We start from the raw sequence: 23,491 nt of genomic DNA, 5'->3' as shown, positions 1-23,491 counted from the left end.
GAAAAAAAAAGCTTCTTAGCATCAGAAAGCTCAGGGCAAGCACAGCTAGCCATTTAGCAGGTTGGTAATTCTACAAGATGTGTGAAGTTACATGATAGAAGACTTATGTGAACCACCCTCAGACCTCCGGGTATAGGGCAGTATATAAAATTCAGAAACAAACAAACAAACAAACAAACAAACAAACAAACAAACAAACAAACAAACAAACAAATGCAGAGAGCATCTTTCCAATAAAAAAGTGAAGGTGGTGCACCAGAAATGAGATGCAAGAATGTAGTTTTTTTGTAAACCTTACCGCTGTAAGGAACTTGATTTCATATAGGAAAACTGGATTCAGCTACTGGCAGATTATCCCTAAACAGACTTACTAGAGAGTAAGCCCCATAGAGTTTATAGGATTGCACTGTAATATCACTTCTTCAAAGCAGGAAGTTTCATTTAAAAAAACAACCAAATAACATGTATCTATGTATACTGATTTTCTTATTGCTTTTAAACCTAACAGCGATGTACCTCATGCTCACCACCAAGGATTTCATTGTTCTTATCCACCATTTCTATGGGAGGATTTGAACGAAACCAGGAACTATATAAGCCAGTTAAGTATCACCAATGGTTTTGAATATCAGCTGAGTTATGCTTTGAGCTTTAATAAATCTTGTATTTTCCCTGTGATTCTTCCCTCCTTTGTCAGACTTCAGAAAGTCTGACTTTTCTCAGTAGTGGTTCTATTTCCACAGGTACAGATGTCTTACATCTTTTTAAAAAGGGTAGAGTATTGACATGGGCAGTGACATATCAGAAAAGTGAACCTATTGCAACTCAGCACATATTAATTATAATTTTTACAGTGAACATCATGTTTGTCCCTATTTTTTGTTTATTTCAGTCAATCTTATGGTTAATGAAACATAACAGGATGTATACATAGAACAAATGCAATACTCCTGATAGTATGGAAAGTCAATTGGACTTCCCCTTGTAGCTTAGGAGCTCCCCATCTGGCAGCAGACTAAGTCTCAATTATTTCAGTGGGAGAAGCAGATTAATTCTCTTCCTGAAATCAATGGAACCTAGCCTAGTTTTGTTCTGTATGTTCTAAAAGTAGCCATAAAATAGTGCCTTGATGGTTTGAGTTGTCATTTGATGTCATATCTTCTGTCGAATGCATAACAACTACAGAAACATTTCACACTAGCTGGGGAAAGAATCACATTTTCCCAATGGCATTAAATTGCAGTTTGAGCATTGGGAATATGTGACATTTCCACAAGAAAAGTGTTTCCTTGAAAGAACTGTACCTTTGCTGCTTGATTGTCTGGAAAGCTCCTTGATTTCTTGCTGTATTTCATGCCCGTGTAATATGCTTCCTCTCTTTATTTCCTTGCACAGAGTCAACTGACTCCACTCAAAAGCCATTAAGCTCAATCAACCCTTTTTGTTACAAATGCCATCAGGAATGCTGCCGCCAGCAGCAGGTTACAGGAGAATGGATGCGCTTGCATTTCTGTGCTCCCAGCACATTTACAGGAGGCTGCAGTGAGGTTTGCTGCAGAGGACACTGCTGGGTATTGTATGTTACTGAGGGCTGTGAGATATAGCGAGGAGAACTAAATAACCAAGTACCGTATTTTTCGTTCTATAGGACGCACATTTTCCCCTCCAAAAATTAAGGGGAAATGTGTGTGCGTCCTATAGAGCGAATGCAGGCTGCGCCGCTAAGCCCAAAGCCAGAACAGGAAGACGGAGCACTGCGGAGCGCTCCGTCTCGCTGCTCTAGCTTGGGGACGGCTGCCCGCACAGCCTCTGCAGGGCAGCGGGGTGCCTTCACCCCGCTGTCCTGCAGAAGCTAGCAAGGCTGTTCCCAAGCCAGAACAGCGAGACGGAGGGCTCCGTCTCACTGCTCTAGCTTGGGGATTGCTGCGCGCAAACCTCTGTAGGGCAGCGGGGTGCCTTCACCTCGCTGTCCTGCAGAAGCTAGCAAGACTGTTCCCAAGACAGAACAGCGAGACGGAGGGCTCCATCTCGCTGCTCTAGCTTGGGGACGGCTGCGCGCAAACCTCTCCAGGGCAGCGGGGTGCCTTCACCTCGCTTTCCTGCAGAAGCTAGCAAGGCTGTTCCCAAGACAGAACAGCGAGACGGAGGTCTCTGTCTCGCTGCTCTAGCTTGGGGACGGCTGCGCGCAAACCTCTGTAGGGCAGCGTGGTGCCTTCACCCCGCTGTCCTGCAGAAGCTAGCAAGGCTGTTCCCAAGCCAGAACAGTGAGACGGAGGGCTCTGTCTCGCTGCTCTAGCTTGGGAACGGCTGCGCGCAAACCTCTGTAGGGCAGCGTGGTGCCTTCACCCCGCTGTCCTGCAGAAGCTAGCAAGGCTGTTCCCAAGCCAGAACAGCGAGACGGAGGGCTCTGTCTCGCTGCTCTAGCTTGGGAACGGCTGCGCGCAAACCTCTGTAGGGCAGCGTGGTGCCTTCACCCCGCTGTCCTGCAGAAGCTAGCAAGGCTGTTCCCAAGACAGAACAGCGAGGCGGAGGGCTCTGTCTCGCTGCTCTAGCTGGGGGATGGCTGCGCGCAAACCTCTCCAGGGCAGCGTGGTGCCTTCACCTCGCTTTCCTGCAGAAGCTAGCAAGGCTGTTCCCAAGCCAGAACAGCGAGACGGAGGGCTCCGTCTCACTGCTCTAGCTTGGGGACGGCTGCCCGCACAGCCTCTGCAGGGCAGCGGGGTGCCTTCACCCCGCTGTCCTGCAGAAGCTAGCAAGGCTGCTCCCAAGCCAGAACAGCGAGACGGAGGGCTCCGTCTCACTGCTCTAGCTTGGGGATTGCTGCGCGCAAACCTCTGTAGGGCAGCGGGGTGCCTTCACCTCGCTGTCCTGCAGAAGCTAGCAAGGCTGTTCCCAAGACAGAACAGCGAGACGGAGGGCTCCATCTCGCTGCTCTAGCTTGGGGACGGCTGCGCGCAAACCTCTCCAGGGCAGCGGGGTGCCTTCACCTCGCTTTCCTGCAGAAGCTAGCAAGGCTGTTCCCAAGCCAGAACAGCGAGACGGAGGTCTCTGTCTCGCTGCTCTAGCTGGGGGATGGCTGCGCGCAAACCTCTGTAGGGCAGCGTGGTGCCTTCACCCCGCTGTCCTGCAGAAGCTAGCAAGGCTGTTCCCAAGCCAGAACAGCGAGACGGAGGGCTCTGTCTCGCTGCTCTAGCTTGGGAACGGCTGCGCGCAAACCTCTGTAGGGCAGCGTGGTGCCTTCACCCCGCTGTCCTGTAGAAGCTAGCAAGGCTGTTCCCAAGACAGAACAGCGAGGCGGAGGGCTCTGTCTCGCTGCTCTAGCTGGGGGATGGCTGCGCGCAAACCTCTCCAGGGCAGCGGGGTGCCTTCACCTCGCTTTCCTGCAGAAGCTAGCAAGGCTGTTCCCAAGCCAGAACAGCGAGACGGAGGGCTCTGTCTCGCTGCTCTAGCTTGGGGACGGCTGCGCGCAAACCTCTGTAGGGCAGCGTGGTGCCTTCACCCCGCTGTCCTGTAGAAGCTAGCAAGGCTGTTCCCAAGACAGAACAGCGAGGCGGAGGGCTCTGTCTCGCTGCTCTAGCTGGGGGATGGCTGCGCGCAAACCTCTCCAGGGCAGCGGGGTGCCTTCACCTCGCTTTCCTGCAGAAGCTAGCAAGGCTGTTCCCAAGCCAGAACAGCGAGACGGAGGGCTCTGTCTCGCTGCTCTAGCTTGGGGACGGCTGCGCGCAAACCTCTGTAGGGCAGCGTGGTGCCTTCACCCCGCTGTCCTGCAGAAGCTAGCAAGGCTGTTCCCAAGACAGAACAGCGAGGCGGAGGGCTCTGTCTAGCTGCTCTAGCTGGGGGATGGCTGCACGCAAACCTCTGTAGGGCAGTGGGGCACCGCGCTGTCCTGCAGAAGCTAGCAAGGCTGTTCCCAAGCCAGAACAGCGAGACGGAGCTCTAGCTTGGGGACAGCTGTGCGCAAACCTCTGTAGGGCAGCATGGTGCCTTCACCCCGCTGTCCTGCAGAAGCTAGCAAGGCTGTTCCCAAGCCAGAACAGTGAGACGGAGGGCTCCATCTCGCTGCTCTAGCTTGGGGACGGCTGCGCGCAAACCTCTGTAGGGCAGCGTGGTGCCTTCACCCCGCTGTCCTGCAGAAGCTAGCAAGGCTGTTCCCAAGCCAGAACAGTGAGACGGAGGGCTCCATCTCGCTGCTCTAGCTTGGGGACGGCTGCGCGCAAACCTCTGCAGGGCAGCGGGGCGCTGCTCTCCAAAGGCTTCAGGGATCTTTGAGGCTGGCGGTGGGGGAAAGCAGCGCTTCGCTCCACCGCCAGCCCCACAAGCTCTGGTGAATGTACCTTGGACGCACCTAGTTTTAGAGGGGGAGAACAAGAAAAAAAATTTTTTCCCTGTTCTCCCCCTCCTATGGTCCTGTGCGTCCTATGGTCCGGTGCGTCCAATGGAGCGAAAAATACGGTACCTGAATGCACTTTCTTTTCTGTGTCTATTTTCTATCCTCTCAAACTCCTCAGATGCCAAAACCATCCCACTGTCTGTCTGATTGTCCTGCAAGGGAGCAGAAAAAAATAAATAAAAAGTGTTAGAAGTGCCAGCCTTGTTGAGCAAGCATTCTGAATTTTTTTCACCATGAACCTTTCCTCTGATGGATGGAGACTGAAAAGCAAATGTAGGGCAGGGAACAGCTGCAGATGATGAGCAAGAAGAGTAAATATGCCTGTAAAACTTAGAAGCCTGTACAAATTTTTATAAGCATGTTATAGAGCATATTGAATTTTTCAACTTTCAAAAATGAGGGGTGCTAAAAAATTGTAACACAACTTCGGAATTCAAAAGATCTTTTGGTTAAATTAATATAATTAAGTTTTGCTTGGTAAGTAAAATGTGTGTAAAATTGCATAGAAATAATTAAAAATGATTGCCAAGTACTTGTACTTATATATTAGTATTTATTATTATTAGTTATTATTAGTTGTTGTTGTTTTGTTCTTGTTATGTTGCATTACCTGACATTTTCAGAAGGTAAAATTTAAATTCTTTGGTTTTCTGAAAGCAGTGTGTGTGCTTCTTCATCAGAAATAGACTTACCAAACCAAATGTTGTCCAATCACAAAAATAATAGCATATTTGAATTAACACACCCCACCACCACCATTAATACAGCAAATACCTTTATCTGGGATGTAGTTGCCTAAATATAATGAGGATGGGTAGTCCCTATATTCTATTTTTAGAAGAGTTTCCTCAATACACATCTAGCTTTCATGCCAACTATAAATCATGCTGTTAGCAATTTGTGTGAATCTTGAAGTGTGGCAGAAAACACAGTTTAACTTGTCTTTAGACTGCAGTAATGGACAAATATACATTGAACTGTTTATTTTTCAATTTTTCCTTCTGTCTCACTACCACTTTGCTCCACTCACCGGATGTGCTTTATACATGGTTTGTGTCATAGGAAATTCTTCAAAAGTCTTTATTCTGGATGGACACCTTATCTGATTCCCACCAGTTAAACAGCCAGGGAAAGACACACAGTTATAATATCTGGGAAAGGACATAAAGTAAAGGGTGAATCAGAAAAGATACTGGTGGAACATACACATTAAATAAGGAAATCTTCACTTTGTGCTCTTCTGGTCAGCAATACTGGGTCAGTTAAAACATAAAATTCTGCAGAAAAAAACTAGCATAGTCTGAATGTGTTATTACCCTTTCCCCTTGCTCCTCAGGAAGTATGTTTAAGGCCTAAGTAGACATTGCACACAGATTTATGTAGCTTCAGGAAAGGAAAAGTAGCCTGGGAGAAGCCACTTTTCCCAGTCCTCAAGGATGAAAAGCTGGTTGAGGGCTGGTTTTGAACAGGAATATGGATGGCAGGGAAATTTTAAGAATCCCCCTCCCCTGCCATTCTTCCACTGCTACACATAGATTGCATAGAATGCCTGGTTTATCCCTTAGAATAACCTTGGTAAGTACAGCAGTGATTTAAATGTAGCAACATGAAGCAGGATTCACCAGCTGTCAATGGGGATGTTGATGCTTTGGGTGGAAATGACATGTCTCTCTTCCTATGCCACCCCCATAGCTACTGTCACTTTGCATCTCCAAGATGAAGACAAATATTGTGCATCAATGGCCTTCCATTTTTTAGTGCTTGGGGTACCCACCTTTTCCAGTCTAGCAAAAAATATTTATTGTCCCACATGTATATTATCTGGACATGTATAGAGCAAATCTTGCTGTTTTATTATCAAGCAACAGATAAACTGTATTTTGGGGAGGGCAGGGGTCCAAGTCAAATGCGTAACATCCATGAGAAGTAGTTATGGCTGAAAATATTGTTCGTAGCCTAATGATATAAAAATGTTTGATGTGAGATAATACTGCCTTTCTAAAAGCCTTTGTTCTAAGTTTGGCCATCTCTCAGCTTGACTCTTTCAGGATTCAGCAGGGACTTACCTTGCTGCTATATTGTGACAGTGCATCCTCAAGTCAAATTCCTCTTCATCAGAATTCTGCTGGATGGAGGAAGCTACCTGGGAGAAGCCATCATCTTCAGAACTCTGAGAGTCATTAAGTGGGATATAATCCTTCCCTTCCTAATGGGAATTTAAATAAGTAGTTATGTGCCAGGAAAATTGAAGAATTTGCCAGAAGCAGCAACAACGAGAGTGAATAAACGGTAGTTCTCCCCCTGCTCCCATTTTCTCCTCCAGGAAAAAAGAGGATAATCGTTAATGGCTGTGCAGACACATACTTCTGAGGAATAATGGGTAGATGAATTTCATAAGGAAAGCAAATAGATCAAACTGTTTTATACAATGCTTTCATCTCCCAATCTCCTGACTTGCAAATAAAAGGTAAGGACACCCACTTCTGTCATCCAACCCATTTAACTATTTGCTGGTGACATCAACTCCACAGTCCAATTGTACCAAATGTCCTGGGATACAAGACAGGCAAGGGGTACAAGATAAGTAAGGATGTATATTTCTGAAACAATATCTGTTTTAAGCTTTCCTCCAAGGACTATTAGAAAGGCACTAAGGTAAAAGAGGGCAGCATCTGTGTTGGAAAACCTCTCTGAAGAGAGAGAGAGAGAGAGAGAGAGAGAGAGAGAGAGAGAGAAGGAAAGAGATTTGATGCTAGTCTTCTAAACTTAATCACATTCAACTGTCAAAGTTGGGCTGCCAGACAAAAAGGCTCCCCATCTCCACTGTATCTAAATGTTTACTCAGCAGCTCACCAAAGAAATAACTCCTTGCACATAGCTGGCTTTTGCAGCTGGTTTCTGAGCTATGATTACAAATGAGAACTTACATGCTGGACATTCTCCTGAAGAAGGTTCCCCAGGATCTCCACCAAGTCCGAGAATGTTGGTCTTTCCTTGGGATCACCATACCAACAGCTTAGCATTATACGGTAACTGCAGAGAAAAACAGAACAAGCCTTTGCATAAAGCTGATCAATCTCTTCATCCTATAACTGTCAATCAAATACAAAGCTAGAATTTGGAAACTGCTGCAGAGGGAAAGCCTCTCCTTAAGGTAAATGCTGGACTTGAGCACCAGCAGTGTTACTACAGAAGCAAATGAAACAGTTTAAATGGCTATATCATGTTGAGCCTTCAGCACACTAGCCAAAGCAGAGGAAGAAAATAGGCTTCAGATCTTGGGAACCTCTATGGATCTATATTTTGTTGACCACAGTATTATTATTTTTTGCTGCTGGCCATGTTTTCAAGTGCTCTGACTCACATTTCTGCAGTGGCATATTCTGGAGCTCTCATCCTGGTGCCATCTTTCAGTCTCTGGCAAAATTCTTCATTGATCTGGACTCCAGGGTATGGGGAGGCACCTGAAGAAGATAAGCCACAGTTTGTCAGGCAGGGGCATGAAGGAAAGGTGAAAGAGAACTTGCATCTGCAAAAATGCCCCATCTGTACTTTTACACTGTGAGAGAACTCACAGAGATATCCCTATTTTTCTTATATTGTGTGAGTGCTCCTCTGTCTCACCTGTTATTTTACACTCACTTTAAGGAATCTGAAGTAGCCTACTTAGACAGGGCCAAAGCTACAAGTACTGGAATCAAAATGTTGCTCAAGAACTAGTCAATATTGGTTTAGGCCTTTATCTATGCACAAAAAGGAAAGGCTAACTTTCTGTAAAGAAATTCTATAGAATTGAAACCTAGTTGATAAATTTAAGACAGGAGGTTTCTGGGATATGCATTCGGGGTGCTAAGATCCAAAAGTAGGCTTTGTAATGCATGAAGCAATTATGCTGCAGGTTACATGTAGCAAAGTGTTGCATCTACCTGCTCAATGGGACTTCCTCTCTTTTACCTCTCTCCACCTCCCCCCAAGCTCCCTCCCAATTTCCTCTGGATGGTTAGAGGAACCCCCCAGAACAGATCTGGGTAGGCTGGGGTTCATGCGGAGAGAAAGAGTCCTATTGCTTAGGTGGAAGTCCTTGCACAAGCACGACAACCCAAAACAATTAGCAGAATAGATGCAACTGGAGTGGTAAGGTAGGTAAAATAAGGAGACTTAGGGGGCCCTTCCAACAACCTACCTTCAAAGTCACATGCTTGTAAAAGTATGGGTGGCCCAGGGGAGAGTTCAACTATTCATCAGTGCTCACCTAGTGAGAAGATCTCCCATAGGAGGACTCCAAATGACCAGACATCACTCTGGGTGGTGTAGACTTTGTCAAAGATGCTTTCTGGGGCCATCCACTTTAGTGGGAGACGAGCCTATGGAAGAGAATTAAATGTGAATGGCTATTACAGATCAGAAAAAGGTTAATAGCAACTAAATAAGAAAACCCACAGAAAAATCTCTGAACATCCTATAGTGGCTCATGCAGACAGGCACCAAATTAAGTGAATATCTATTTAGGTGCAGATTAGGAAGATGTAGTCTGATATTATCTACCTAGATCAGAGGTGGTTAATCTGTGGCCATCCAGATGTTGCTGGCCATCAGCCCCAGGCCAATAGTCAGGAATCATGGGAGTTGCAATCCTTAGTTGCTTGGGCTTCATTCACTCACTAACTTAATGAGGTTATGAATACTTCCACAACAGATAGAAAGCTGATGTTTTGCACACGTTTCAAAATACTGTATACAAAGTGTAGCAATAAATAATTGTGAGCTAATGCAGTTATAGGGACCTAGGCTTTAATTCAGTTGAGGATGCACAGCTAAATAGAAAACATATGAACATCTTTCAGGTGAGGGAAGCATGATGTTTATTGCAGATGACAGGTGAAATCAAGTAGCCCTACACTACAGATGGCAAGGCTAAGTGCTACCCTCTATACTGTCTGTCTCTTACACGGAACAAAATGCATATTTTGTGCCAAGGAAGTGCATTAGACAAAGCCTCTTAACCATTTTATTTCTCTACTCCATTCCTCTTCGTATCAACTATAAGAACAGACGATAAACATCCTCTCTGTATTTCAGTGAGAACTGCTCATAAGCAAACATATACTGAAGGCACTGACTGACTATAAACTTTTAAAGCCGATTCCAGTTCCCCATATCCATGACCCACAACTCACGCTGCCCTTCCTGACATAGTCAGGATCCTTATAGATGTCCCGAGCCAGACCAAAGTCACAGATCTTCACCACATTGTTTTCTGATAGCAAGATGTTGCGCGCTGCCAAGTCTCTATGGATGCACTAAAGGAAAAGGAGAAAAGGGGAGACATCGTCAGAAATATAGATTCCAGTGTGGAAATGATGGGGTATCAGAAACTATGAACAAGTATAGAAGTTTCATTCAGGCCTTTTCTCTCAAAGTAAGTCAATAGCAGATCATTGATCCTATGAAGATATTCTAGTAATCCCTGTGTTCAGGACAAGTAATAGCTCCTTTGGGGAGTGCTTACAAGCCACCCAATGTGAGCAGGCAGGGCTTGAAAGCAACAGCCCTCTATTGGAATACAATCACACAATGGCAGCATGGATCAATTTTCCAGTCAGCCATGCCCTTATCCAGGATACTCCATTCCACCCCCTTCATTTTCTTTTCCTCTACCCCAACAATTTGTCTGCATCCTGTTGTCTCCACTGACCATGCTCAGTCTTCATTGGACTGTTTTGGGATCCACCCCCTCCCTTTATGGATTTTTTCAAATGATTTTTTTGTACTTCTGCAAACCTTGTGACTGTCCAAGCATGCCACTACCTCCCCCTTGTTTGTGGATGGTGCAGTTTTTACTACACACTCAGAGAACAAGATCACAATTAGCATACAGGGTAAAGGTAAAGGTAAAGGTAAAGGTAAAGGGCCACTGACCATTAGGTCCAGTCGTGACTGACTCTGGGGTTGTGGCACTCATCTCGCTTTATTGGCCAAGGGAGCCGGCGTACAGCTTCTGGGTCATGTGGCCAGCATGACTAAGCTGCTTCTGGCGAACCAGAACAGCGCACGGAAATGCCGTTTACCTTCCCACCGGAGTGGTACCTATTTATCTACTTGCACTTTGATGTGCTTTTGAATTGCTAGGTGGGCAGGAGCTGGGACCAAACAATGGGAGCTCACCCCATCATGGGGATTCAAACCGCTGACCTTCTGATTGGCAAGCCCTAGGCTCTGTGGTTTAACCCACAGCGCCACCCGCGTCTCTTAGCATACAGGGTACTGTCTCTCAAATTGGATGTACTAAATATCATCCACCATGGCTTTAAAAACATGGTTAGATTGCTCCTTCTTGAATGTGTATAAAGTGTGTACATGGCCATCAGCACACCTTGTGGCAGCACAAATTATGCAGTTTGTGAAGTGGTACCGTCTTTTACTTATCCTGAATCTACCCTTCTGAGTAGTACCCTCCACCACCCTTCTGAGTAACACCCCTCCCCACCTTCTCACTATATAGAAGGATCTGGCAACTTCTGTTTCAGTGTATCTGAAGAAGTGTGCATGCACACGAAAGCTCATACCAAGAACTAACTTAGTTGGTCTTTAAGGTGCTACTGGAAGGAATTTTTTTATCCTGAATCTACTGTCAGTCCACTTCACTGGATGACTCAAAGTTCTAGTACAAGAGAAGAAGAAATGCTTCTTTCTGCCCATTTTCTTCACACCACACATTGTTTTATAAATCTCTTATTATATCCCCTCTGTTAAGATAGTAGACAAAATAATAATAATGCGGGGCTGGGGGGGGGGGGGAGTCGGGATAGGAATGTGGAGTGCTTACCTTTCTGGAAGCTAAAAACTCCATACCACGTGCCACCTGGAAACTGTAGCAGATCAGATCTTCCATTGTCAGAGGGCTCTGCCACAAATCATCCACTGTACAAATGTGCAAGAAAGGAAGTTACATTCTGAAGGTTTGTGGCAGTCAAAAAGACAACTATCTCCAGGTCAGCCAGCTTTTGCCTAAAGTGATTTTCTTCAGTGTCCTAGAGAAATCTTAGACTTGCTGGCTAAGTAGGGACAGATAACTGGGAACAGTGATGGCAATCAAAGACAAAGCTATACATGGTTAAGTATAAGCTTAACAGAACTTAAGCCTGTGTAGCTGTATGCCTAATATTAAAAATGATTATCATTAACCATTTGTGTTGCTGAAAGCACAGCCTGACTTTATACAATTGATGAGGACTCTGCACTAGGGACATTGTCTTCGCATAAATGGAAAGGTGGTACTGAAACCTACAGAGATATTCATTATGAGAGACACTTCAAGCAGATGTGAGGCCTATAGCTGAGAATAAAGACAGGGCTTAGTATCTTCCTGACCAAACTGCGGGAGGCAGTGGAAGACAGGAGTGCCTGGCGTGCTCTGGTCCATGGGGTCACGAAGAGTCGGACATGACTAAACGACTAAACAACAACAACATCTTCCTGATGAAGAAAACTGTATTTCAGTGCCAGACAGATAGGAAAACTGCCTGCCTCCAGGAAAATCATTTTACTTGGCTGAGGTACTGCCTGATTAAGACATTGCAGATTGCTGACCTTTGTAGATTTATAAACTTGCCATTTGATTAGGGGCTAATAGTCTTTAGGTAGTTCTTGTAGATTATTGTGGAAAGTTATATATATTCATGGGGTAAGAACAGTGGTTTACTGTACTAGGAAAGCCTAGGAATCATTCTCTTTAGAAGGGATTCCTTTGCTCCTACAAAATCTTTGGGAGACTAACAGAGAAACAGGAAAGGTCTGAGAATTGGATCTATATTTACTAATCAACATTAAGCACATGCATTTTGTATGACTGTGATTGAATTTGTTGCTGTCCTCATGCAGTACTTAGAACAATTACTATTTATGTTTGTGCAGTTGTAAAGCTGTATAAACCTCTTTAATTTTTACAAATATTGTTAGTATTCAATGTTTTTAATGCCCTCAAAATTTCTATACAAGGCACATATTTAAGTTGCACATGATATATGGTCATTTGACTGCCTGGTGAAGGGAGCATAAGGCCTCCAAGGGAAGCTCCAGGGCCCTCTATGACTTTGTTCCATACTCTCTAACCTAGATTTTTATGGTCAAGGAACAGAGTGGAATCTTACCCTTTGCACCTCTCAATAAACTCAGTGTAGGCTGCTGTGAAGGCTGTACTCCTTTGCACTTGTTACACAGACTAGGGTCGCTAAGGACCAATGCCCCCAGCTTCCTCTTCAGTGCATTCTTTTGGGTTCCTCAAGTTCTTCCCACCTTGCATGTGAGCTGTGATGAATACCCATAAAGTCTGGCTCCCTCCCTTTTCATCTGCTTCCAGGTCTCTAAAAGGGAACATTATCCACTCTGCCACTGGCCCAACCCTCGTGTGCGCTTAAAGAAATCCTGCACACTTTCTTTCAAGTTCCCTAAATTCCTTGCTCCCCTCCGCCCATGAAGATTCAGTGAGTTCTTTACCTTCTTGTATGAGTGGTGGCGGCGGTGCTGCCTGGCTCTTGTTCATCAGAAGTCTATTAAGAATTGCACTGTCAGTGGTACCAGACCGACTCCTTCTGTCTGCTCTGACAGCTTCCACGATAGAACGAACTTGGACGCGTAGTCGGGGAGATTTTTCCTAGGAAGCACACCCCATCACAAGGATTACCATGAGGCAGACTGTGGGCTTATCCACACCTCCCCTTGTCCCGCTGCTTTCCCCTAGGGAAAACTGCTTTTTAGTGCTCAATCTGAGCAAACAGCGATTTGGGTTTCCCTCAGATTGCCATTTGTTCCGATCTATCGCTAAACACTGGTTTTTCCTTTGGAAAGGAGCGGGACCAGGGGAAAACTGCTTGAATCTGTACTTTTTAGGCATGGCACAAGTGGAAGTGTGGAAAAGTCTTCATGCTTATGCTGCAGTGATTTAATCTCAGCTCAGGTTAAGCAGCCCAGAAGCTCTACCCTCCACTTAGGAGCGACTGACTAGAAGCGGAGAAGCAGACCCAGGTGTCAGAAGGCTCATTTGTTACTGAGCTGTAAAGTATTATGGTGAACATCAGGAGAGCCCTGAACAAATGTCCATCTATTCCAGCAGCCTACCAGATGCCCCTGGGAAGGCTGCAAAAACAGGGCATGTGAGCAGCATCCTTCTACGACTGTTGCTCTCCTGCAACTGACATTTGGAGGTATGCTGCCTATGGGCCTCCTGGCAGGGGAAAGTGTGAAGCAGAAAGAGCAGAGCAGGTGAAGGAGGATGCTGGATCCTGGTTTGCCCGGTCGCTCTTAAAACCACAACCCGCTTCATCTCCTTTCTCCAGCGCAGGCCCCTAGACTGAATGTGGGCCTAGCGAGGAAAAACATGATTGGGGGACACAGTAAGGACTTCCGGTGGCGCGCGTCTCCGGTGCGAGAAGGGATTCGGCCAGGAGCGTGAACCCAGTCCGACAAACGGGGGGAAAAGGGGGTGCTAGAGGGCGAGAGCACCCCAGAAACACGTCCGGAGGGTGTCCGGAGGTACAGGGAGCCAGCTGAGACCGGCTCGCACCGCTGTCAGGCAGCCTTGCAAGGTGAGGAGAACAGCGGCGTTGAGCATTGAACAACCGGTCCTAGGCAGCCATTTCCTCCCCCCCAAACAGCGGACAGCCCAGTCCTCGCCGGAGATTAGCGCTCCGCTTCCAAGAGCAAGGAACCCGGGAACGGGCTTAAAGCAAAGGCTAAACAACTCAAAACTTTTAAAACTAAAATCCCGGGGAGAGAAAAACCAAAGCTACAGGGTTCAGCCGTTACCAGGAATCGGCGGAAACGCAGAGAAACTGCAGAGCGGAGACAAGCGTATTGAGCCGCCACTAGTGTGTATTTTGTTTCCCTGAAAGAAAGACCTTTATATAAAAACAGCGGACCCTCTCCAAAAAAGAGGTGTTCTAACAGGGAACAGAAGATGAAGTTATTAACGCAAAACCAGTTGTAAAAATTAAAAGGGACGCTGGAACGCCACCCCCATTGCGTAAAGCCCAGTGGGAAAGCGGAAGTGAAGTGCCAGCGGCACCATTAGCGAGAGGAAAACGCACATAGCCGCAAACCAGCGACAAAGACGTACCTGATCTAAAAAACTCTGTGGATGTGTTTCCATCCGTCTCCTGATACAACAGTGTAGAGTTGGGTGTGTTTGTGTCTCCCAACTCCTGGCGATTGCTCAACGACGGGGTATGATTTAGGAATAATCCTTTACTCTGTGCTGTCGGATTACTCAGTTTATTTATGAGGTGTGCCTACCTCCAAAACTAGCAGAGAGTGAGAGAGCCACCTAGCGGTCAGAGCGTTTACTGCGACTGAACTTTTCTCTTTGACCTTATCTTCCCTCCTGTGCTCTCCACCACCCCTGCAGTCTTGCACCCGCCCCCCCGGGTCTCCCTTCCCCCTCTCCCCTCCCTCCCCCCCTTTCTCTCACTTCTCCTACCTATGGTTTTTTGCAAACAGAACGGACTGGGGATCTTTGACGGAGAAATCCCTTATTCATAAATTGCAAAACTAATTCCTGGAAATTTTAAGAACTCATTGTGTCGAATGTGTTGACTGAAATTACACTCTATATAGCGTATACAAGATCCTCCAACTTTTTTGAACCTTAAGACTCTAAGACTCTTTCGGATTCCCCCAAGGACGCAACGAGGCGAAAGAAATAAGCCAACCTCCACGCAACCTAAAGACTCTCAAATGACTGTTTATCAAGCCGATTTCTGTGTAATATAAAGACTGTTAAAAACTGAGGGCCGGGGCCAAACAGGCGAACTGGTAACTACTCTGGAGTGCTGTAACCATATTGTGTTTTAAGTTCTGGTTACCTTCTTAATTTAAGAATGTCAAATACTGGGAAAAGACCCGAAGGGGGAACGCCAGTGGATAGGAAGGGGTCAAAGCAAGAAGGGGACTTTAGAGCAGAGATACTAAGAATGTTTGCGGAGATAAAAGAGAGCGAGAAAAGTGTTGAGCGAAAATTAGAACAAGTAGAACACAGAATTGGGGAAGTGGACAAAAAGCTAGACGAAACAGTTAATGAACTGAAAAGCCAAATGAAAGAGGTATTTAGGAGGACACAGGCAGTAGAGGAAGGTCTGAAAAAGACAAAAGCAGAATTGAAAGAAGTAAGACGCGAGGAAGAAAGAATCAAAACTGAGATATCGGATCTGAATAAAAGTCAAGAAGACTTGAAAGATTGGATTGCAATGAACGAACTAAGACAGAGGGAGGCTAATCTTAGGATGAGAGGTATACCTGAAGCTCAGGGAGAAAATATAAAAGAAAAACTATCAACAGAACTAGCCCTCTGGCTGGAGATACCATCAGAAGAGGCAGAAAAGGCAATACAATCTGCCTTCAGGTTAAAAGCCAAGAACCCAAAAAATAAAAAATTTGTAGGAGACTGCCTAATTATATTCAAAGATAAGGAAATCAAAAATAAGATTCTACACAAGAATAGAGAGAAAAGATTTAATATTGGAGGAAACAACATAATAATTTTCAAAGATATTCCTGTCAGGCTTTTAAAGCGTAGAGACTCCTATAAAGAATTGGTACAGACACTCAAAAGGAATAATATTGAGTTTAAATGGGAGTTTCCGGAAGGCGTCTCCTTTACATATAGGAGTAAGAGACAAAAATTGACAAATCCAGGAGAAACAGATAAATTTTTAAGGAAATACAAGGAGCTAAAACCGCAAAGAGAGGAGGGTAGGGGGGGGTCGGGATTGGGGGGGGATTTGGGGGGGGCGGGGGGCTCGGGGGAGGAGGGGGAGGAGGGAGGAGGGACTGAAGAGGAAGCATAAAAGGAATTAATAGCTGTTTTTCTTTTTATTTTTTTTTCCTTCCCTATAATTAAACTGTAATGGCGCTAAAGGTGCTTAGTTGGAATGTTAATGGGATGAATGATAAAGGAAAAAGGAATCGAATCGAGCATATTTTGAAGAAGGAAGGTTTGGATGTCATCTGTCTCCAAGAGACACACATAGCGAGGAAACATAAAAGAACTCTGATCAATCAAAGATTGGGGAATGAATTTATATCCTCAGACCAGAGTAAAAAGAGGGGAGTGGTTATCTATATAAATAAAAAAATTGAAGCGAAACATTTATTCAAAGATGAAGAAGGAAGGATATCAGCAGTACAAATAATTTGGCAGGGAGAAAAGATAATAATAGTTGGAATATATGCGCCCAATGTAAATAAGTCAGAATTCTATGGGAAGTTGGAAGAAAGGCTATCTGACTACGCCGATCAGAAAATTATACTACTAGGAGATATGAACGGCGTGGTGTCGTTAGAACTGGACAGATTGAGGGATACAAAGAGTAAAGAAGGGAAATTACCCAGAGCTTTTTTCTCCCTGGCCCAAAACTGCAACCTATTAGACATTTGGAGGTTCAAATACCCCCTAGAAAAGCAATATACCTTCCACTCAGAACCTAACGATTCATCATCAAGATTAGACCAGATATGGATTTCGAAAGAGCTAGTCCCAAGATCTGCACGGGTGGAGATCCAGGCCAGAACAATCTCGGACCATAACCCAATAAAAATGGTATTGAAAGGGCAAGAAAGCAGATTAATCAGATGGAAACTGAAGGATTATCTGCTGGATGACCAAGAGGTAGTAGAAAAGGCCCAAAACAGACTAAAAGAATATTTCGAAGATAACTTAGGCAATAATACAAAGTCAAAGGTGGTATGGGATGCAGGAAAGGCGGTAATGCGGGGTTTTTTCATTCAACAGAGTGCAATTAAGAATAAAAAAAGGGGAAAAGGGAAAAAAGAAATTATACAACAATTAGCAGAGAACGAGCAGAAATTGATTAAAAACCCAAAAAATAAGAAAATAAAAGAGAACATTAAAGTCTTACAATCCCAATATACAATGTTGATAAATAGAGAGATAGAATGGAAAATTAAAAGATTGCGACAGAGGAACTTCGAACACGCTAACAAAACAGGGAAGTTATTAGCCTGGCAGCTGAAAAAAAGAAAGGAACAAAATACAATAAACAAGATAGTGGTGGAAGGAGTAGAGATAAACAAACCTAAAGAAATAAGGAGAGCCTTTATGGACTTTTATAAAAGTCTTTTTAGAAATATAGAAAGGAATCAGACGAAGGAAATAGAGAGATATCTTAAAGCCAAGAACATTAATAAGATTACCGCAGTAGACAAAGAGAAATTAAACGCCCCAATCGAGGCGGAGGAAATAAAAGCAATAATAACAGATTTAAAAAATGGGAAAGCCCCAGGCCCAGATGGGTTTACTAGTAGATACTATAAAGAGATGGAATCGGTCCTGCTGAATCCACTACAAGAAGTAATGAACAACATTTTAAAGGAAAGAGAAATACCGGAGACGTGGAAGGAGGCATTGATCACTTTAATTCCAAAGCAAGATACAGACTCAGAGCAAATTAAAAATTACAGGCCGATTTCCTTACTAAACATAGATTATAAGATTTTTGCGGGAGTCTTAGCTAGAAGACTTAAAGTTATTTTGGCAAAAAGTATCCATAGAGACCAGGCCGGTTTTTTGCCGGGAAGGCAAATGAAAGACAACTTAAGAAACATCATAAACATTATAGAATACCTAACAGAAAGGTGTGACAAACAAGGTTTACTGCTATTTGTAGACGCTGAGAAAGCGTTTGATAACGTAAACTGGGAATTCCTGTTGAAGCAATTGGACCATATGGAAGTAGATACTGAATTCTTCAATGGGATAAAAGCAATATACACGGAACAAAGAGCAAGACTGATAATAAATAATGTAGAGACGGAAGAATTAACAGTAACTAAAGGAACAAGACAGGGATGCCCACTGTCCCCACTGTTATTCATAATGATATTAGAGGTTTTACTGAACTCCATCAGAGATAACAAAGGAATTAAAGGTATCAGGGTCGGCCAACATGAACACAAAACTAAAGCTTTTGCAGACGACCTGGTCGTAACAATGGAAGATCCATTAGATTCAATGAAAGAGGTACTCAGAGAATTCGACCAGTTCGGGGAAGTGGCAGGCTTTAAACTAAATAAAAGGAAGACAAAAATATTAGTTAAAAATATGCAGGCAGATGAAATTGAGAAATTACAAAGAGAAATAGAAATAGATGTAACAAAGAAGGTGAAATACTTAGGGATATGGGTAACGTCAAAAAATATTGACTTATTTAAAAACAATTACGAAATGGTATGGAAAGGAGTTAAGAAGGACATAGCAACGTGGGGTCGGCTTAGACTGTCATTCTGGGGCAGAATAGCCACAATTAAAATGTCGGTACTACCAAGAATTTTATTCCTTTTTCAAAATATCCCTGTCATCAAAGGTACAAAGTTATTCAAAGCTTGGCATAGAGAGATTTCTAGATTCATCTGGCAGGGGAAGAAGCCGAGAGTAAAGTTCAAAATTCTGACGGATACTAAAGAAAGGGGAGGCTTCGCCCTACCGGATCTGAAAATATACTACGAGGCATCTTGTTTATGTTGGGTGAAGACATGGATAAAACTAGAAGACAGGGAAGTGTTAGACCTAGAGGGCCACGATAACCGATATGGGTGGCACGCCTACCTGTGGTATGGGCGGAAGAAGGGCCACAAAGGATTTGGAAATCATATATTTAGGGGCCCACTGTTGGAGGTTTGGGAAAGGTATAAAGACATGCTTGAACCCAGAACACCCCAATGGTTATCTCCATTAGAGGCTATGGCTATTAAAAAGATTAATATGGGAGCCAACTGGGCAACCTATGAACAACTGTTAATGAAGGAGGAAGGAAAGTGGAAAATAAGGCCGTACGAGCAGATTAAATCTCTAGTATATGACTGGCTACACCACCACCAGATAAACGATATGTTTAGGAAAGACATCAAAGATAAAGGCTACGCCGATAAAAAATCCAGATTTCAAACTGAGATTTTGGGGAATAACACAAAAATATTATCGAAATTGTACAAATACTTACTGGACTGGAACTTAGCTGACGAGGAGGTCAAGGCGGTAATGACACACTGGGCCAGAGATTTTGGTCGCAACATCTATTTAGACGAGTGGGAAAAACTCTGGAAACAACATCTTAAATTTACAGCTTGTGTGTCACTCAAAGAGAACTTAATGAAAATGTTTTACCGCTGGTACTTGACTCCAGTTAAACTAGCTAAAATGTACGGATCCTGTAACAAGTGTTGGAAATGCAAGGAAAGGGAGGGGACCTTCTACCATATGTGGTGGGAATGCCGAAAGGTCATGGAGTTTTGGGAGAGTATATATAATGAATTGAAGAAAATGCTGAGATACACCTTTGCCAAAAGACCAGAGGCGTTTCTGCTAGGTTTGGTAGGAAGGGAGATAAAGAAGAAAGACTACAAACTGTTCCAATATGCATCAACGGCAGCAAGGGTCCTAATAGCTAAAAATTGGAAACAAGAGAGTGTACCGACAATGGAGGAATGGAGATCCAAACTATTAGACTATGTGGAGATGGACAGGATGACAGGTAAAATTAGATACACAAAAGATCAGAGCTTTGTTAAAAATTGGGAAAGTTTTACGAAATATCTGGAAAGCCTAATCGATGAACAGATAACACTTGTTGGTTTCAGAGGTGCTCTGTAAGAGGTAGAGGGTAATGCCAAAAGAAAATGGAAGAATGAGAATAACTTAAGGCATTACAAACATGGAAACGCGGACATATTGTTTACTGTTATTTTGGACGGTTCGTGGAATGACTGAAGGAAGTCTTTTATCCTTTTTTTGGTGAATGATATGATTATTGATACAGCTTATTTTGTGCTTTGATTTCTGTAAACCAATAAAAATTATGCATGGATTGGGGGACACAGTAAAGGAGGCAAAACCTGTGGGTAAGGGCAGGGGAAGCAGCAGCAGTTTTCCAGCTCCTCCTCCTCTACTCTAGATTGTTTCTGCCACTTTACAGTTGTACATCAGAACTATGTCCAAACATCACATCTAGCTGGCACCTCAGCCTTTTTATTTACACACCAAGCCATAGTGTTCAGAGGGACTGAAAGATGCTTAAGCAAGTGATTTTTCTTCAGTGATATGATGATGATGATGTTCAGCCTATCCTATGAAAACAGAGTTATAATTATTGCCAAGATAATGTCAGTCACATACCCTATAAGGACTGAATCCTTCCCGTTTGGTCCGCAGATAATTGGAGAGGTTTCCATATTTACAGAATTCAACAATAACCATGAGGGGACCTGCAGTAGAGAAGTCAAGAAGAAAGTGTGTTTCTTTCAGGCAGGCTTATGCGTAAGAAATTTGGATTGCTTTATCTTTCAAACCATACTATCCACATGGTATATACCCTGTGCTTCTAGCTGCGTTTCGCTCTAGACAAGCTTATGAAGGCCACAGGGAGTGGTGGGTGGGGCCAGGAGCAAAAGTGGGTGGAGCAACAAATGTTAATTTATTGACACACGCCCCATCAGGGTGAGCAAGAAGCATGATCAGAATTCAAATATACATTATAGCCTGGTAAAAGCATTCAAGGAGGAGGCAGAGCAGGGGCAATGTGGCGTCAAGAGTGTCTCAAGGGACAGACAGAGAGCCCTGAAGGGCCATATTTGACCTCTGTGCCTGAGGTTCCCTATCCTGCTGTACAGGGACAATGTGGGATGGCTCTCGTACCATTTTTATTTTACATGCAAGGTGATCAAGACAGTGGCAGCAGTTGAGGCCTGGGGAAGCACTAGGAAGACCAAGGGTGGGAGGTCATCACCCCACACATCTAGCTAATGTCAGCGAGGCATAAAAGTCGACTGCATTGCTCTCCAGCAGCACAGTCCGGAACGGATATCCCACCCACCCTCTCTGTATTTTGTGGTTTTGCCCAATGGGAAAAGGGCAGCGCATGTACAGGACCCTGCTGTTGAATTTCTCAGTCGTCGTATTCATGAGCAGGAAGGAATTTTCCTGTAGATGTATCGGGCCAGTTTGGGTTTTTTTGCCTTCCTCATAGCAATTGTCACTTTTGTGAAAAAAGGCATTGGGTTGGCTCCTTAGACAAAAGCTTGGGCTGGGCAGGCTTTCCACCCCCCAAATATCAGGCTAAACTCAAGACAATCTGGTAAAGGGGGTAGGGTTCTGTCCAAAAACCTGGACCACAGAACATCCTGAATGGCATCCTGGTGGGATTTCCTTGTTAGATTTGCATCAGTGGAGGCTATCCTCTCACCTTGTACGACTCTGATGGCGATATCAGTCGGCAGCTGGGTTAGCTGATTCAGGATCCATGCCCAATGCCTGTGCCAATAGAGTTGTGGCTATTTCTATCCCAAGCTGATGCCATGTCTTTCTAACCACATTCACACTGTTAATCCCCTCCTCCCCGGCTTTGGCTGCAATATTTACCGTTAGGTTTGGTGCAGGCACCCAGCAGGTTAACCACATTCAGATGGTTTCCAATATGGATGAGGATCTTCAGCTCTGACATAAGCGCTTTGTGTTCACTTGCAGTAGCTCCCTCTGAAAACAATGTTAAAATTATCCCTTAATTGCCACTTCTAGCATTCTAGATAGCACATATCTGTCACCCAAAACCATTCCTGAGATATATAGATGATAAATAGATAGATAGGTGATAGATGATAGATAGATAGATGATAGATAGATGATAGATGATAGATAGATAGATAGATAGATATAGATGATAGATAGATAGATAGATAGATAGATAGATAGATAGATAGATATAGCTTGCTTTAAGAAATTGTTTGCAAATGTTACTTTGCAAAGCTTGATATGATTCATCCAAAACAAAATATTAATTTCTTCATTCAGCATCCCATCTTCTAAGAGAGAGGAGAGGAAAGCGTAGTCTTTGCAACTACATAGCATGGACAACTTCTCTTGACAGTAAGTTCTTTTTTGTTTGTTGACACCAGTGCAGCAGAGGCTTTGTTATTCAAACATCTGCCTCTTTCAGCTCAGTACATTGGGAGTAAATGTACTCACACTAAACTCAATGGGACTTGCTTCTAAGAAAAGACGTATAGGCTTGAACTTTAAGAATGCCATACAATGCAGCCACCATCATACATTCACTGGGCCTGTACAGCAGTGCCAGTACATTAAAATGTGTCATGCTCTGCTATTATATAAGTGAAACTTAAGAAAGCTTAAGAAAAATAATTATAAATATGGGATAGAATTCAGTGTAGTGCTAAGTTCTACTCATGCAGCCAGACTTCCCACCCCCATGTCCCCTAAGCCAAGTGTGGATGTCCACAAGCCCTGGAGATGGAACAGGAACATTGGGTGGCCTTTGCAGAAATCCCTACCTGAATTGCTCTTGGCCATTTGAAATTATGACTACAAACATTTATGGAAAGCTCTAATTTCAAGGGATTTGGATTCTTTTTGGTTCTGATTGTAACAGATGGAACCACAGCTTAATGCCTGACTGCAGCACTGTGGTTAATTCTGACAGCGCAAGGTATACCAAGTGGTTTCCCTGAACAGCTGCTATATGAAGGTTCCTACCTGGAGAATCTGAGCAACGCTATTCTTGTCTACTGAGATAACTATTCTATTGTTGTTCCATTAAAGTATGTCACTTACATCTGTTTCCTCCTTGTTATCATCTACATTATCTCAGCTGAACTTTTTCTCTCCTGTAATCAATCTTTGGGCACTGTAACATTTTGTTCTGAGACTCATTGGCTCCCTCGGAGAACAGAGATGACAGTTTACCTAGTGGTAACTTACCATGGTATTGAGTACCCATCTGATAATCCAATAACAAAATGGTTTTTACCAATATAAACAGCTGGCTCACCAACTGGTTCCATGCATGCTATAGTAAGTTATCACTTGGGTCATCTATATTAACGGGTTATGGAGAATCCTCTCTGCCCTCATTTTATTGGATCTGATGTTGATCTGACTTTTAGAGCCTCTGTAGGTCAGCTCTGTTTGAAGAAGGCCACCTTCCCCTTACTCCCTGCCCAGCTGTATTGGGAGGAATGGGATTTGCTTAAATCATGGAGAAATGGACTTCCAGAAAGAAAAAAATAACCAAGTGAATG

The 23,491-nt window shown here is 44.0% G+C and overlaps 1 protein-coding gene and 1 long non-coding RNA gene across 4 annotated transcripts in view; one reads left to right on the top strand and one right to left on the bottom strand.

Moving 5' to 3' along the window:
* The window catches only part of FLT4 (fms related receptor tyrosine kinase 4), a 95,036-nt gene that overhangs the window by 2,298 nt on the left and 69,247 nt on the right, over positions 1 to 23,491 (bottom strand). For all 3 annotated transcript variants that reach the window (XM_081180729.1, XM_081180730.1, XM_081180731.1), the window contains exons 19-29: positions 21,816 to 21,929; positions 20,574 to 20,662; positions 12,887 to 13,043; positions 11,217 to 11,311; positions 9,568 to 9,690; positions 8,643 to 8,754; positions 7,755 to 7,854; positions 7,318 to 7,423; positions 6,457 to 6,596; positions 5,421 to 5,541; positions 4,457 to 4,542 (exon numbers count right to left, since the gene is read on the bottom strand). In XM_081180729.1, coding sequence (XP_081036855.1) covers positions 4,457 to 4,542; positions 5,421 to 5,541; positions 6,457 to 6,596; positions 7,318 to 7,423; positions 7,755 to 7,854; positions 8,643 to 8,754; positions 9,568 to 9,690; positions 11,217 to 11,311; positions 12,887 to 13,043; positions 20,574 to 20,662; positions 21,816 to 21,929 — 1,243 coding nt within the window. The remainder of the gene's footprint in view (positions 1 to 4,456; positions 4,543 to 5,420; positions 5,542 to 6,456; positions 6,597 to 7,317; positions 7,424 to 7,754; positions 7,855 to 8,642; positions 8,755 to 9,567; positions 9,691 to 11,216; positions 11,312 to 12,886; positions 13,044 to 20,573; positions 20,663 to 21,815; positions 21,930 to 23,491) is intronic.
* Positions 6,603 to 23,386, top strand: LOC308579831. The gene is made up of 3 exons (XR_014004595.1): positions 6,603 to 6,857; positions 22,245 to 22,319; positions 22,843 to 23,386. It is a non-coding gene; the product is annotated as an uncharacterized lncRNA (long non-coding RNA).

Source organism: Podarcis bocagei (assembly GCF_964188305.1).
Source record: "Podarcis bocagei genome assembly, chromosome: 2".
Classification (NCBI taxonomy): domain Eukaryota; kingdom Metazoa; phylum Chordata; class Lepidosauria; order Squamata; family Lacertidae; genus Podarcis; species Podarcis bocagei.
Note: the sequence above shows the minus strand (reverse complement) of the source record. Positions and strands in the feature narration are given on the sequence as shown.